Raw genomic sequence first — 15,699 nt, forward strand, 5'->3', positions numbered from 1 at the left:
ATGTGTTAAGGATTAATAACTGAGGATACAACAAGGGGTCAGAGGGAAGGACCATAACAAGAGGTACAAAGCCTCAAATGAATTTAACAAGAATAAACACTTTCTCTATGGTATCACCAAAGATTAAATTGCACAAACAAGGTAGAAATCATGTTTGAATCCATACCTAATGGCATTGCTGCTACAATGAAGACCACCAGATCTTATCATGCGTATATAGCCCATAGCATTACCTTCAAAAATCACACACAAAAAAACACATCTTTATACAAGGAATTCTAATATCAGGACAAATTATATCAAGTATTCAATTGAGAAGTCTCCACTCCTAAATACCAAAATATTCTGCTTTATTTTTAGTTTCTGTTCCATAAAAAGCAACTGTTGCAGATTTATGCATTTAAAAGTTAAATTTAGATATACATAAACATTAACATTTTAAAATAAATATAACTAAATTGATAAATTAAAATCATTAATTGCTAGTTTCATTAAAATGATCAAAACGTTTTAAAATTACAATAGAATTTCACACACATCCTCTGACACACTCACTCTGAAGTGGTATCAGAAAATCTTTACTTGGTACCTCCCAAATTTGTCTCTCTAGCCTGGACTCCTCTGATCTCTAGACTTTTATCCCGTACTCATACCTATATATCAAAGACAAGTTTTAAATTTTAATTACACCCCAGTCAAACTAAAGATCTTTATCCCCAACTATATTTCCTACTTCAGAAAATGGCAATCCCATCCTTCCAGTTGCTTGGGGCAAATGCCCTGACAGCAGCCCCAGCTCCTTCCTTTCACATTTCATACTGAATCAGTGGACACATTATACTGGCTCTGCTTTGAAAATACAGCCAGAATCTGGATGAAGAGATGGCTCAGGGGTAGCACGCCATCTACTGTGTGAGGACCTGGGTTCAATGTCCAGGAGGCAGTGGAATGAGAAAAAGAAAATCAAGACCAGCTACCAACCTACTCCACCATTAGTCTTCTGCCTACACCTCCGCCTAAGGGGGGACAGCCTGACCAGGCGCCACAGAGGAAGACAATGCGACCAGTCCTGATGAGACCTGATAGGCTAAGGTCAGAGGGAGTAGGACCTCCCCTATCAGTGGACTGGGGGAGGGTAATAGGAGAAGAGGGAGGGAGAATGGGACTGGGAGGGGACTTCAGCTGGGATACAAAGTGAATAAAGTGTAATGTATAAGAAAATAAATTTTTTACAAAGTCTCTTGCCTAGACCACTGTGATAGGTAATGGCTGACTTCACTTTCCATTAGCTAACCTTCAGCACCCATAGTACCCCTCCAGCTCAACAACTTTTGGATCCTATAAGCTCAGCTGGGGCTGTCATGTCCTTCCTGAAAACTGCAATAGCTCCATCTCAGAATGGCCTCCATTCTCCACCTGTCAACACAGCCCTGCATGATACTGCCCAGGGCTGCTGTTCCATTTTGTGTCTCACTACTCAGATCTTCTCTAGCTTCATTCCAGGCCTATTCCAGACTATTCCTCAAAACTGCCTAGAAGACTCAGGGGTTTTACACTTCCCACTGCCTGTCCAGCATTCTTTCCCCAGTTACACACAAGCTTTATTCTGTCCTATTATTTAGGTCCCTGTTGAATGTCACTTCCTAAATATCACTGCAAAGGACTGCTCAGCCTCATACAATTTACTCAGAACTTTCAAATGGACAGTTATCTTTTTGTCTGCCTCTCTCTCCAACTAGGATAAGGATCCACTGAGTATGACATTTGACTTCTTCACTATCCCATCCCTGGAGCAAACATGCCCTGGGCCACAACAACAATTTGATGTATAATGGAACTGAAATTATTTGGGGTGGGGGGGACCAGGCCAAATAAAAAGGTAACACTTAATACCTCATAAGCATTACATTTCTAATATTAATGCTACACAGTAAGGGCTATAATATACTTTAAGGCCTATTCCAGCTGTTTAGCCTTTTTAAAAAATATGTAACATGCATCTTTTTAAAATTAAAAACCTATTTTGATTGTTTCAATTATGTTGACTGGTTAAAGAGGCTGGCTTAGAATAATGGCTAAAAGCAAAAACCATAGTCACACTCCTTAAGTTCAAATCTAGATTCTACCATTGTTAGCTGTAGCCTAGATCAAATTATATAAATTACTTGTTCGTCAACCTATTCATGTGTTAAGTTAAACTTTAAAAGGCATACTTTATTGTCATATCATCAGCATCTAAAACATGTGTCATAAATAAACCCTCCAGAATGAGTGAGTTTATATAATACTTTACACATTATGGCTTGTTTCACAGACAATGCCGAAAGCCTGCTCGTAAATGTCAGTGGGTTCTAGTTCAGCAGACAGGTATCAGTCAAAAAGACCTGTCATATGCTGGGTCTGAATCATCAATAACACTACTTATTTCTCAGTTTCTCCACAGGAGCTTAAGATGGTTCCGTCCCTATTTCATGGGCTCACTATAAGGGCATTAGCAGGGAGAATGTGGACAGAGAAGATGGAGCTCTAAATGCAGTTCTTCCCTTTAACAATTATGTTCTGGGCCTCACAAGTTAAGTCTGCTTCTAAAACACAACACCCTACACAAAACACAAAATGACAGCATTCAGTATCTAATCTATAATTAAATTTACATAAACCTATTAAACCACTAACTTACCAGTTAATTCTTATTGTGAATGTAATTCTGAAAAAGTGTAGCTATTATGTGACTGTTTAGTTTGTTTTAACAAATTTCACTTAACTGTCTAGTGTCTACACAGCAGCTTAACACACGGGATGAAGTCACAAGACATTGCACGAGCTGTCTCATACATGTACTGTATATGACTGTGGTACCTGTACTTCCCAATACGTGTAAGTGACTTACCAATCTGGCTGATGAGCTGCCTGAACTGGTCGAGGTAGCTCTGTCCCTCTGGTGTGATTCCAAGTTTTCTTATGCCACGATTGAATTTTTCTGCTCTATCAAAAGGATACTAAAGAGATAAATTTAAGACTATTTTGAAGCACTTAAAACATAAAATCTTCACTAAATTGATGTTAGTATCACTGTCCTTTCTAATCTTATATCTCATCATTCTTTAAAAAATAAAAAAAAAGTCTATCAACACAGATGGAGAAAACAAAAAATTCCATGAAAAAACTAAATTTATGCAATATCTACACAGCAAACCAGCCCTACAGAAGATACTAGAAGGAAAACTCCAATCCAATGAAAACAACTTTACCCAAGAAAACATAGCATACAGATAATATCCCAACAAAAATTAAAAGAAAACAAGCAATGAAACACAGTTAGACCACCAACTCCACAATAAAAGAAACTAACGTTCATTGGTCACTATTATCTATCAACATCAATGGACTTAACTTGCCAATAAAAAGACACAGACTAACAGAATGGGTGTGGAAACAGGATCCAACATTCTGCTGCATCCAAGAAACGCACCTCTGCAACAAAGATAAACACTACTTCAGAGTAAAGGGCTGAAAAAATGTCTTTCAAGTAAAAAGACCCAGAAAACAAGCTAGGGTAGCTATCCTAATATCTAATAAAATAGACTTTCAACCAAAATTAATCAAAAAAGATGAGGAAGGACACTACATTCTCATCAAAGGAAAAATCCACCAACAGGCCATCACAATTCTGAACATCTATGCCCTAAATACAACAGTGCCTACATTCATAAACGAAACAATACTAAAACTTAAATCACACATCGATCCCAACACCATAATAATGGGAGACTTCAACATCCCACTTTCACCAAGGGACAGATCATCTACACAGAAGCCAAATAGGGAAAGAAAGGCACTTACAGAGGTCCTAAATCAAATGGACCTAAAAGATGTCTACAGAAATTTTCACCCAAACTCAAAGAATATACCTTCTTTTCAGCACCTCATGGAACCTTCTCCATATAGTTGGTCACAAAGCAAGCCTCAACAGATACAAGAAGATTGAAATAATCCCCTGTATTCTATCTGACCACCACGGACTAAGGCTGGACCTCAACAACAATGGAATTAGAAAAAAGCCTACAAGCACATGGAAACTGAACAACTTGCTGCCAAATGACAGCTGGGTTAAGGAAGAAATAAAGAAAGAAATGAAAGACTTCCTAGAATTCAATGAAAATGAAGGTACAACATACCCTAATTTATGGGATACAATGAAAGCAGTGCTCAGAGGAAACTTCATAGCACTAAGTGCCTTCAAGAAGAAATTTGTGATATCTCATACAAGCAACTTAATGGCCCAAATGAAAGCCCTAGAAAAAAAAAGAAGATACACCCAAGAGGAGCAGATGGCTGGAAATACTCAAACTCAGGGTGGAAATCAATCAATTAGAAACTATTCAAAGAATCAATGAAACCAAGAGCTGGTTCTTTGAGAAAATCAACAAGATAGACAAACCTTTAGCCAAACTAACTAAAAGGCAGAGAGAAACTATCCAAATTAGCAAAATCAGAAATGAGAAGGGGGACGTAACTACAGAAACCAAGGAAATCCAAGCAATCGTTAGGTCGTACTACAAAACCCTATATGCCAAAAAACCGAAAATCTAAAAGAAATGGACAATTTTCTTGATAGATTCCATCTACCTAAATTAAGTCAAGATCAGGTAGAAAGACTGAATAGTCCTACATCCCCCAAGAAAATAAAAGCAGTCATCAACAGTCTCCCTTCCAAAAAAAAAAGCCTTGGGCCAGATAGATTCAGTGCAGAATTCTACCAGACCTTCAAAGAAGTGCTAACTCCAATTCTCTCCAAACTACTCCACAAAATAGAAACAGAAGGAACATTACCAAACTCATTCTATGAAGCCACAGTCACCTTGATACCTAAACCACACAAAGACCCAACAAAAAAAAAGAGAACTTCAGACCTATCTCCATTATGAACATTGATGCAAAAATACTCAATAAAATACTTGCAAACCGAATCCAAGAACACATCAAAGATATTATCTACCATGACCAAGCAGGCTTCATCCCAGGCATGCAAGGGTGGTTCAACATACGGAAATCCATCAATGTCATCCACCACATAAACAAACTGAAGGGAAAAACCACATGATCATCTCCTTAGATATCGAAAAAGCATTTGACAAAGTCCAACACCCATTCATGTTTAAAGTCTTGGAGAGATCAGGGATACAAGGCACATACCTAAACATATTAAAGGCAATATACAGCAAGCCTATAGCCAACATCAAACTCAATGGAGAGAAACTTAAATCAATCCCACTGAAGGGACAAGGCAAGGCTGCCCATTGTCTCCATATCTCTTCAACATAGTACTTGAAGTCCTAGCTAGAGCAATAAGACAACTAAAGGAGATCAAGGGGATACAAATCGGAAAGAAAGAAGTCAAAGTATCATTGCAGATGATATGATAGTATACATGAGCGAACCCAAAAATTCAACCAGAGAACTCCTTCAACTGTAAACACCTTCAGCAAAGTGGCAGGATACAAAATCAACTCAAAAAAAATCAGAAGCCCTCCTGTATACCAAAGACAAAAGGGCTGAGAAAGAAATCAGGGAAACAACACCCTTCACAATAGCCACTAATAACTTAAAGTACCCCTGGGGTGACTCTAACCAAGTGAGTGAAAGACCTGTTTGAAAAAAACAGTCTCTGAAGTCTCTGAAGAAAGAAATTGAAGAAGATATCAGAAGATGGAAAGATCTCCTCTGCTCATGGATTGGTAGGATTAACATAGTGAAAATGGCCATCCTGCCAAAAGCAATCTTCAGATTCAACGCAATTCCCATCAAAATACCAACTCAATTCTTTACAGACCTTGAAAGAAAGATTCTCAGCTTCATAGAGAAACAAAAAACCCAGAATTTCCAAAACGATCCTGTACAACAACAGATCATCTGGAGGTATCTCCATCCCTGATCTCAAGCTGTACTACAGAGCAATAGTAATAAAAACAGCATGGTATTGGCATACAAACAGAAAGGAGGATCAATGGAACCAAATAGAAGACCCAAAAATAAACCCACACACCTATGAATACTTGATTTTTGACAAGGAAGCCAAAACCATTCAACGGAAAAAAGACAGCATCTTCAACAAATGGTGCTGGTCCAACTGGATGTCTACATGCAGAAAAAATGAAAATAGATCCATATTATCACCCTGCACAAAACTAAAGTCTAAGTGGATCAAAGACCTCAACATAATACCAGACACATTAAATCGGTTAGAAGAAAAAGTGGGGAAGAGCCTAGAACTCATTGGCACAGGAGAAAACTTCCTAAAAGCACAGGCTCTAAAAGCAACAATAAATGGGACCTCATGAAACCGAAAAGCTTCTGTAAAGCAAAAGACACTGTCGTCAGAAAAAAAACGACAGCCTACAGACTGGGAAAGGATCTTCACCAACCCTATATCTGACAGAGGGCTGATATCCAGAATATATAAAGAACTAAAGAAGTTAAAAAGCAATAAATCAAGTAATCCAATTAAAAAATGGGGTACAGAGCTAAACAGAGAATTCTCTGTAGAGGAATACAGAATGGCAGAGAAACACTTAAAGAGATGCTCAACATCCTTAGCCATCAGAGAGATGCAAATCAAAATGACCCTGAGATTTCACCTTACACCCATCAAAATGGCTAAAATCAAAAACTCAAATGACAACCCATGCTAGAGAGGCTAGGAGAAAGGGGGACCATCCTCCATTGCTGGTGGGAATGTAAACTTGTAAAAGCACTTTGGAAATCAATCTGATGCTTTCTCAGACAATTAGGAATAGTGATTCCTTAAGATCCAGCTATACCACTCCTAGGCATATACCCAAAATTTGCTCAAGTACACAACAAGGACATTTGCTCAACCATATTTGTAGCAGCTTTATTTGTAATAGTCAGAACCTGGAAACAACCCAGATGTCCCTCAACTGAGGAATGGATACAGAAATTGTGGTACATTTACACAATGGAATACTACTCAGCAATTAAAAATGAGAAAATCATGAAATTTGCAGGCAAATGGTGGGATCTAGAAAAGATCATTCTGAGTGAGGTAGCCCAGAAGGAGAAAGACACACATGGTATATACTCACTTATATAGACCTATAAGATACGATAAACATAATGAAATCTATACACCTAAAGAAGAAGAAAGAAGACCCGGGGTAAGATGATCAATGCTCACTTAGAAAGACAAATGGGATAGGCATTGGACATAGGAGAAAACAAGTAACAGGACAGGAGCCTACCGCAGAGGGCCTCTGAAAGACTCTACCTAGCAGTGTATCAAAGCAGATACTAAGACTTATAATCAAACCTTCAGCAGAGTGCAGGGAATCATATGAAAGAAGGGAGAGTTAATAAGACCTGGAGAGGACAGGAGCCCCACAAGGACCAAATATATCTGGGCACAGGGGTCTTTTCTGAGACTGATACTCCACCAAGGACCATGTACGGATATAACCTAGAACCTCTGCTCGGATGTAGTCCATGGTAGTTCATTAACCAAGTGGGTTTTCTTAGTAAGGGGAACAAGGACTATTTCTGACATGAACTCAACGGCAGGCTCTTTGACATCCCCACCCCCCAAGGGAGGACAGCCTTGCTAGGCCACAGAGGAGGACATTGCAGCCAGTCCTGAAGATACCTGATAAAACAGGGTCAGATGAAAGGGGAGGAGGTCCTCCCCAATCAGCGGACTTGGAAAGGGGCAGGGAGGAGATGAGGGAGGGAGGGTGGGATTGGGAGGGAATGAGGGAGTGGGATACAGCTGGGATACAGAGTTAATAAAATATAACTAATAATAAAAAAATAATAAGGTCTAATGACAAACCTGTACAATAACAACAAAACCTTTTAATTTAATGACAAATTTGTATAAAAGCAGAAAATCTGCTGGTGTTGAAGGTCGATGCTTTCGTTGCTGTTGTTTTGTTAGCTGATGGGAAAGCTGAGGATACTCAACTTGCCCACTACCACCACTGTTCTCTTAACACCTAACTGAAACTAACGCCAGAGGCATTTATTCCCTGATATGGAACCAAGTTTCTATAGGCTTAGTGCCAAAGAATTTATAAACATATTCCTCCCATACCAATACATAAGCTGCTTAAAATGCGAGGCATAGAGGAACAAACCCTATGATATCAGCATCTGGGAGGTGACAGAAAGAACAAAAGCTCAAGACTCTTCTTGGCTACACAGCAAGTGTGAATCCAGCTACACATGAGACCCTGCCTAATGGCTAACAGACTTAGGGAGCTGTTATTTGCTGCAATGATAGCAGCATGCTTACTTGTAATTTCCATCCCACTAAAAAGACATCTAGTATACCTCTCTATGATGCCTGTACTCATACTAATTACTTTACCTCAATGTAATACACTGAGAATCTACACAGAAGGATAAGGCCAGATGACTCTGAGTGTAATTCAAACACTTTTATAACCAGCAAAGCAGATCCAGAACCATGTTAAGGGTGTAGAATCCCTACTTCCCAGTCATGGACTCTGCCCTCTAACTTCCTACAGTTCCCCAAGCTTTCTACCTCACTATGGGGAAACTGTAGGGAGGGCAAAGGGAAAGCTGAAGACAGCTACTGTGGTTTTTGTTTATTTCAGGTTTATTGTTGTTTTCCTTATGGTACAGGAGATTGAACTCTGGCATGATAGACAAGTCCAAAAAAACAGCATTCCAAAAAACTACTGGTGGGAAACAATTGTGCAGTATTTCTGGAGTGTTAGACAGCATGTGCCAGACATCTGAAGTACTCATTCTAATTCATTATTCTAGAAATTTCTTTTCAAGAACATTTCTTTCAGACACAGTCTCTAATTAGAGATATGTTATCTGTAACTCTGTAAGATTAGAAGATGAGAAAACTAAAATACCTATGAGTTGGGGGTTAAGTAAGTTCCTTTTATTATTGACTCTTAAAAACAATGACACAGAGCTATGTGCAGACATCAAGAGCACAATATGAACCATACAAACCTGCTCTATTTTGCAGTAAAAAGTAGTATGTGTGAAAATATGTGAAGATACACGCTTATTGTAAAGAGCCAGAAAGGGCCTGTACTACACTGCTAACAGCAACTGCCTCCAGAAACGGAGCTAGAAAGAGACATGGGGGGGTGGCAGATGCCCCGACACTGTTTAAATGCATCAGAATGAGCATGATTGGTGTGTGTGTTATTATAAAATGAAGTAATCTCAGCTACAATAATCATTTAACATTCCAGTATGCTTAAGCTTGCAGAAAACAAGGAAATCACACAGAATACAGGCGAAGGCAGACAGACACAGGAGACACATGCAAAGACTATTAAGGCCCAGCATAAGCACCTGTCATTACACGGCAGCTGAATCCAGATTCCAAAGAATACATAGCATACCTTGTGATCATTTTGGTCCTTGATCTCCCTGAAAAACCGAATATCTTTAATCAATCTGGATTTGATATGTTCATCATACATAAACTGGCTAAATATATAGAACTTCTTTTTCAAAAACTGGTAGGTAAAATTAACCTATAAAATTAAAAAATGAAGTTAATATAAAATTTTCAAATAAATGTTACAGAGTAAGTCATCTAAAAGTACTATTATAAAGTTCAATTAATATTGGAGCTGAAATATTTGAATAGTTTTATTTCCCCAAATCACAGAAAATGCTATAGACTTCTCTTATATACTTTAACAAAAGAGGAAAAAAAGAAAACAAAAATAAAAGAGAGAGAAATATTCTCATGATAGGATTCAGGCCAACCCTGGGAAACAAAACATCTGACCTACAATTCAACCCTAATATTGAAGGCAGTTAGCTCAGTCCCCAGTCTGCCCTGCTCTTCCACTAGGAAGATGCCTTCTGACTACTCTACAAGGCTGGAAGAACCTTATGTCAGAAATAGGATGCTGGAGGAAGATCTCCAACTGTCACTTACCTACACGGCTCTGAAGCCTTTCATAACAAGGCAAGGGCCTGTTCCAGTGCTAGAGGTCTTTGTCCTCATTAAGTTTATGTTCTAGCAGAGTGGCAGACAACTTAAACATCTACTATCAAATCATTAAGTCACACCTTTAATAACTTCTAAAAATGAAGAGTGTAGGCACTTTGAAAATGACTATCTAAAGGCCCAACCCAGAGCCACAAATCTTCAGAAAGTGGGATGTGAGCTGAGATTCAAGAATTATACATAAAAATTTATAAACTAGACCCAAAGACTCATTCCTACAGTAATTTTCAGAGAGCATAAGAAAACCAACACACACATACAGTATATTGACTTCCACTGCTAACAATTACCGTCCAGACGGCGAAGTGACTTTACATTTCCTTTTCCATCATAGTGGCCACCTCATTCTACACAATGTTAACAACATTTTTTTAACACTATCAGAAAAAATGAAAATTCAGGTATGATATAAACAGGACGCAATGTGTGCTTACCAAAATATTCTATAAAAAATTATCTTTCAAATTACTAAATTTGACAAGTCTATGACCCACCAAACCCATAAAAAGATGCTTACTGTTGTATTCATGATCCCTGTTCCATGTGTTCGGATTGAATTAGCAATATGTCGAATATTAATAGTATTCAAATGTTTATTGTTGCTTGTCCGTTCAATAAAGATCTGCAATGCAAACAAATTATACAGCCCATTCCAAACACTGGTCAGTAGGCCAAGGAAAGTTTAGAGTCTTTTTCATTAAGGAGAATTTAAGTGAAAAGTCATTCAAGAAGATGACAGCACCACACTGCAGCAAAGACTGACCAGGAATCTAAGCAGCTGCAGTTGTGATGGTACACTTCTTTAATCAGAGCATCCAGCACACAAATCTCTGTGAGTTCAAGGCCAGCTTGATCCAGGTAGTGAGGTCCAGGCTAGCCAGAGCTACACTCTGAGAGCCTATCTCAAGGAGAAAAAGAACTTCCCTAAACAATTATTCTCTGTTGCACACATTTTATTAATTTCACCTTTGAAAAATCAATTATTAGTCTTTTGGCTGCCCCATTATAAAGCCAACCCCACTTAGAGCTCTGAATTGGGCATGGTAGTCTCTCAATGTAATCCCAACACTTTGGAAGCCTAAAGCCAGCCTAGGCTACAGGTAAATTCTATGGCAGTCAGGACTACAGAATGAAATCTTGCCTTAAAAATACAAAACAATACATAAAATCTTCTTCTAAATTCCACTCACCTGATTATTGAGATTATAGAGGTATCGAGAAACGAATATGTGAATGTTTCTCATAATTTCCAGAACATCAAGTCCCTACAACAAAATCCACACAGAAACCCCATGACATAATCAGTCACGTGTGTATCAACCTAACACCTTACTGATTGTAGTGTTGCCCACATTTACATAATTTTTTAAAAACTACATAAAAGGTACCACCAAAGGTCCAAGATCCTTCCCACTTGTACAACCAGGCCCACCTTCTTGAGAAAGCCTGGCTGCTTGTATTTCATTCCTCCTACATGTACATAAACTAACAGTTCCTATACCCAGAATCACAACCATTTCCTGACCATCCTTAAACTTCTCTTCATGTTTTTTACAAAGTAAACTAATGACTAGACCCCGAAAAGTACATTATAAGAACATTTGTAAAGTGAATACTGCTAAGCCATCTCTTTAGCTCCCAGACCAATTTGTGTGTGCGTGTGTGTTCTTCCATAAAGCCCATTAGTGTCATCTAATACTTTATTCTTAAAAAATATGAGGCTTATATAGCAAAAATCTTTAAACAAATACATTAGTGGATGTAGAGATATCTCAGTGGTAGGAGTACTCATTCTTTTGGAGAGCCTTGTTCTCAGAGAACAGCTCAATACCATCCACAGTTCCAGGGCATCTGACTCTCTTCCGATCTCTACATGCACCAGGTACTCACAAGTACAGATACATACATGCAGGCAAGACACTCATACACATAAAATAAGTAAGTCTAAAAACTATCCTGTATATATTACATAGACATATATACACCAATCAGGATTAAAGAAAAGAGCTCTTACATTAATACTGTCAAACTATCAGACCAGACCAGAAACACTGTGCACATACCTGCTCCAAAGTCTGGCTAGGAAGATGTGCCTCTGTCATAACTAACCCGTAACGCTGCGTAGCCAAATTTCTCATTTCGCTGTAAGTGGCCCAGTCATGAAGAGCTACTGTTGTAAGATTGTAGAAAGTCTTATCTAGATAATGAGTTACATAAGCTACAAAAACAAAAGAAAACAAAACCCACAAAAGGCCATTTTTGAGTCATGAACAGTAAAAGAGAAATGAACTTAAAAGGGGGAAAAAAAACCCAGAGAATTTTAAAATCAAATTTGTTTCTTTAAAATAAGGTGTTAGTCTCAACACTCAATGGGCTGAGGCAGGATGATCCTAAATTCAAAACCAGCCTCAGCTAGAGAGTGAACCTCCACCTTTAAAAAAAATTTAAAACAAAAATGAAAACAAAACAGTAACAATCAAAACAAGGATTGGTATGGTGGACTATACCCATAATCCTAGTACCCAGGGGCTGGGCTATAGATGGGTCACTGGGCCAGTCTGGGCTACACAGCAAGCTGATAGGAAATAAACATGACACAGTAAAAAGAACTAAGGAATGAATGAGAGACCCGCAAGGATCACCTGCTGTTTAACAGGTCAGCAGAGATACAAAACAAACATAAGAAAAAGAATACTCACTCACCTCGAATGTCAATGAATCGATCAAAAAATCTAATTGGGTTCAGAGAGAAGAACAAAGCCAGGTCTTTTCTGCCAACTTTGAAGGGGTTCCGGTCATCCAGCTTCAAGTGAGTGTGCACAGAAAGCCGCAGGTCCTTCTCGATTTCCTTGCACAGCTTATCCAGCAAATGCTATTCAAACGGAATTAGAGCTGTTCAAGACGACACTCCATGCTCATGTCTAGACCCTTACAGTGCATTGATGTAAACCTGACCATCTACATCCTTGGTTTATGACACTAAACCCTCAATGATAAAATTTTACTTTCGTTTGGAAAGTGAAAATTCCTCTACTAGTTTAAACTAATAATTTTTTTTTTTTTTAAAGTCAGGGGCCAGCTAAGTACTGAGACTTCATTTTCATGAATATTTTAAATTTAACCCTCATGAAAAACAGGCAACCAATAGCTTCTCTACAAGGAACATGGATTATGTAATATAAAGCAAAAAAAAAAAAAATTATGGAAAGTAGCAGCAAAAGGAGGAGGATCTTGGAGTCTGGAGAGATGGCTCAGAGGTTACTGGCACTGGCTGCTCTTCCAAAGGTCTTGAGTTCAATTCCTAAAAACTACAAGGTGGCTGACAACCCTCTATAATGAGACCTGATGCCCTCTTCTGGTGTGCAGGCACACATGCAGACAGAACACTACATACATAATAAATAAATAAATCTTTAAAAAAGAAGGATCTTGCAATGTGCAATGAAGAAAAAGATTCCCTTATGATTATCATTCAAAAATCACAGGGGCTGCATGTATATGGTACACATATGGTACACATGTAGGCAACATAAAATAAACCTAAAAAGCTTGATAAATCATGAGGACTTTAGAAATGAATCTGCAGATGAAAAGCACTTGCAGACAAATGTAAGACCTGAGTTCAAATCCCCAGGGCACCCCTAAAGCCAGATGCAGTAGTCCCAGCCAGATCTAGAGTGAAATGGGAGATAAGAGAATTGCCCAAAACTCCAGAGCCAATAGGCCTGGTTTGTACAACAGCAAGCAACACAGAGATCCTATCTCAAAACAAGGACCAAGACCTCAGTTTACTCTCTGATCCCCACACTTGCTCCACAGCATACACAAATATACAAACCACACACACACTCACACAACTCACTATGTTAAAATTAAATCAATCACCTTTTCTTGTCTATCGGAGTTCCAGATAGTAGCCAGTTACCTATTTTATTTTTAAATAAAAATATTTATGATCATTTGCAAGGTTTGATAACCTTGAAGGGTAACCATAAAGAGAAAGATTTTACAAAATTTTTCATAATTCCATCATACTGAAAAGGGATTATGTTGAAGGATCACTCATTGTTTGATTTACACAGTAATTTATAAATAATTAATTTATAAATAATTATAAATAACTAATTTATAAATAAGTAATTTATAAATAATTAATTCTGACTTTTTGAGTTCCAGAGCCTGGAACTCACAATACTCCTGCTTCACCCTCCCAAGTGTTGGAATTACAAGTGTGCATCATTACACCCAGTTTGTTTAAATAATCTGACTCAGTGAAGTCAGCTCCACTTTGAGTTTTTTATTCAAACGTTGCCATTTTGAAGCACTGCTCTTAAACTTTCAATCTTAAATATAATCTTACCTCATTTAAAATCTCCATAATTTCCTTGTCATAGCAATCCAGAAGCAGCTCATGGGACTCTAAATGCCTTGAATGCATCATGGCAGGTACACAGTCTCGTAAAGCACTGAACATGTACTAGCAAGAAAATTAAAACATACCTGAGTTTTAAAAAACCAGAATCCTAAGCAACATTGCAAAGGCTGATTACATACAAAGACAAAAACTCTGACCCGAAGGAAAAACTATTTTCCTATGACTGCTTTAGTTTTCTAAAAACCCGAAACACATGATTTAGTCACACACACAACAAAGAAGAAAAGCTGGCATTCACTAGTCTTTTACTGCATGTGCATTCAAACACTAACTTCCATAAAGAAACTGAGTGACACAGAACCTGCTAACAAGTAGCTATCAAGACTGCTGAGGTAAGCGCAGAGCAAGTGAGCTGAGAATAGTTAACTGCGTGCACAGAGGAATTAAGCACAGTAAAATAAGTTTCCCTAGTATGGATACACAAATTATACAACTATACAAGCCTTGATTGGATATGCATAATAACACTTCAAAATATCATTACAGGTCAATTTTATGATGATATGTCAAATCAAATGACCTATTTAAAACTTAAAAAGTGGCTAGAAATGTTTATTCTTTTAGATTACTCTTTACTTACATGTAATCTAGCTGCATCAACAGCATTTTCATATACATCATCTAAATAAATTGGGAAGACAGCTCGATGCCAGTATAAAAAACAACAGTCACACTGTGTTTGGACTCTACAATATAAGGTAATAAGTAATTAGTGGTACCAAAATGAGTAATCCTGAGCAACACAAAAGAATGACATGTACTCCAAGGGGAAGAGGTCTGTCTTCCTCATTTGACACTCTCCCGATCACTTCACCCAACATTACTACACAAAGTCATAACACTAAGTATTTTTCAAACTGAGCAAAGCTAACAAAACATTTTAACTCCCTACATTATCAAAATTCTGCATATGCTTTAGTTTTAAAATTATTGAAAACCCCAGACTATTTAACTGATTTAAAATAGATTTTTCCATATTATCTGAAATAATACTTGCATTGCATAATTTACCTGTCTCCAAAGTGAAAAATAAGTTTTAAAAAGTAAGACCTTTGGATCCCCTCACTGTTTTGTTTTTCAGCCCTCCAAATCTTGTGCACTCAACTCTCTATATTAAATTGCAGCACTTGAGAGGAGGATCTATGCAAGGTGAAGGCCAATCCGGTCTACAGACCCAGTTCTAGGATAGGACTGTGAGGCCCTGTACTAAAAAGAAATTAAAACGGCACCAAAAACA

The 15,699-nt window shown here is 37.9% G+C and overlaps 1 protein-coding gene across 2 annotated transcripts in view; it reads right to left on the reverse strand.

Moving 5' to 3' along the window:
• Washc4 (WASH complex subunit 4) overlaps positions 1-15,699 on the reverse strand; it is a 61,734-nt gene that overhangs the window by 11,139 nt on the left and 34,896 nt on the right. For both annotated transcript variants that reach the window (XM_055627843.1, XM_055627842.1), the window contains exons 19-27: positions 15,043-15,148; positions 14,388-14,504; positions 12,731-12,899; positions 12,091-12,245; positions 11,218-11,292; positions 10,545-10,649; positions 9,408-9,542; positions 2,891-2,999; positions 167-233 (exon numbers count right to left, since the gene is read on the reverse strand). In XM_055627843.1, coding sequence (XP_055483818.1) covers positions 167-233; positions 2,891-2,999; positions 9,408-9,542; positions 10,545-10,649; positions 11,218-11,292; positions 12,091-12,245; positions 12,731-12,899; positions 14,388-14,504; positions 15,043-15,148 — 1,038 coding nt within the window. The remainder of the gene's footprint in view (positions 1-166; positions 234-2,890; positions 3,000-9,407; positions 9,543-10,544; positions 10,650-11,217; positions 11,293-12,090; positions 12,246-12,730; positions 12,900-14,387; positions 14,505-15,042; positions 15,149-15,699) is intronic.

Source organism: Psammomys obesus, unplaced genomic scaffold (genome assembly GCF_907164565.1).
Source record: "Psammomys obesus unplaced genomic scaffold, mPsaObe1.curated_primary_1811, whole genome shotgun sequence".
In the NCBI taxonomy this organism is placed as follows: domain Eukaryota; kingdom Metazoa; phylum Chordata; class Mammalia; order Rodentia; family Muridae; genus Psammomys; species Psammomys obesus.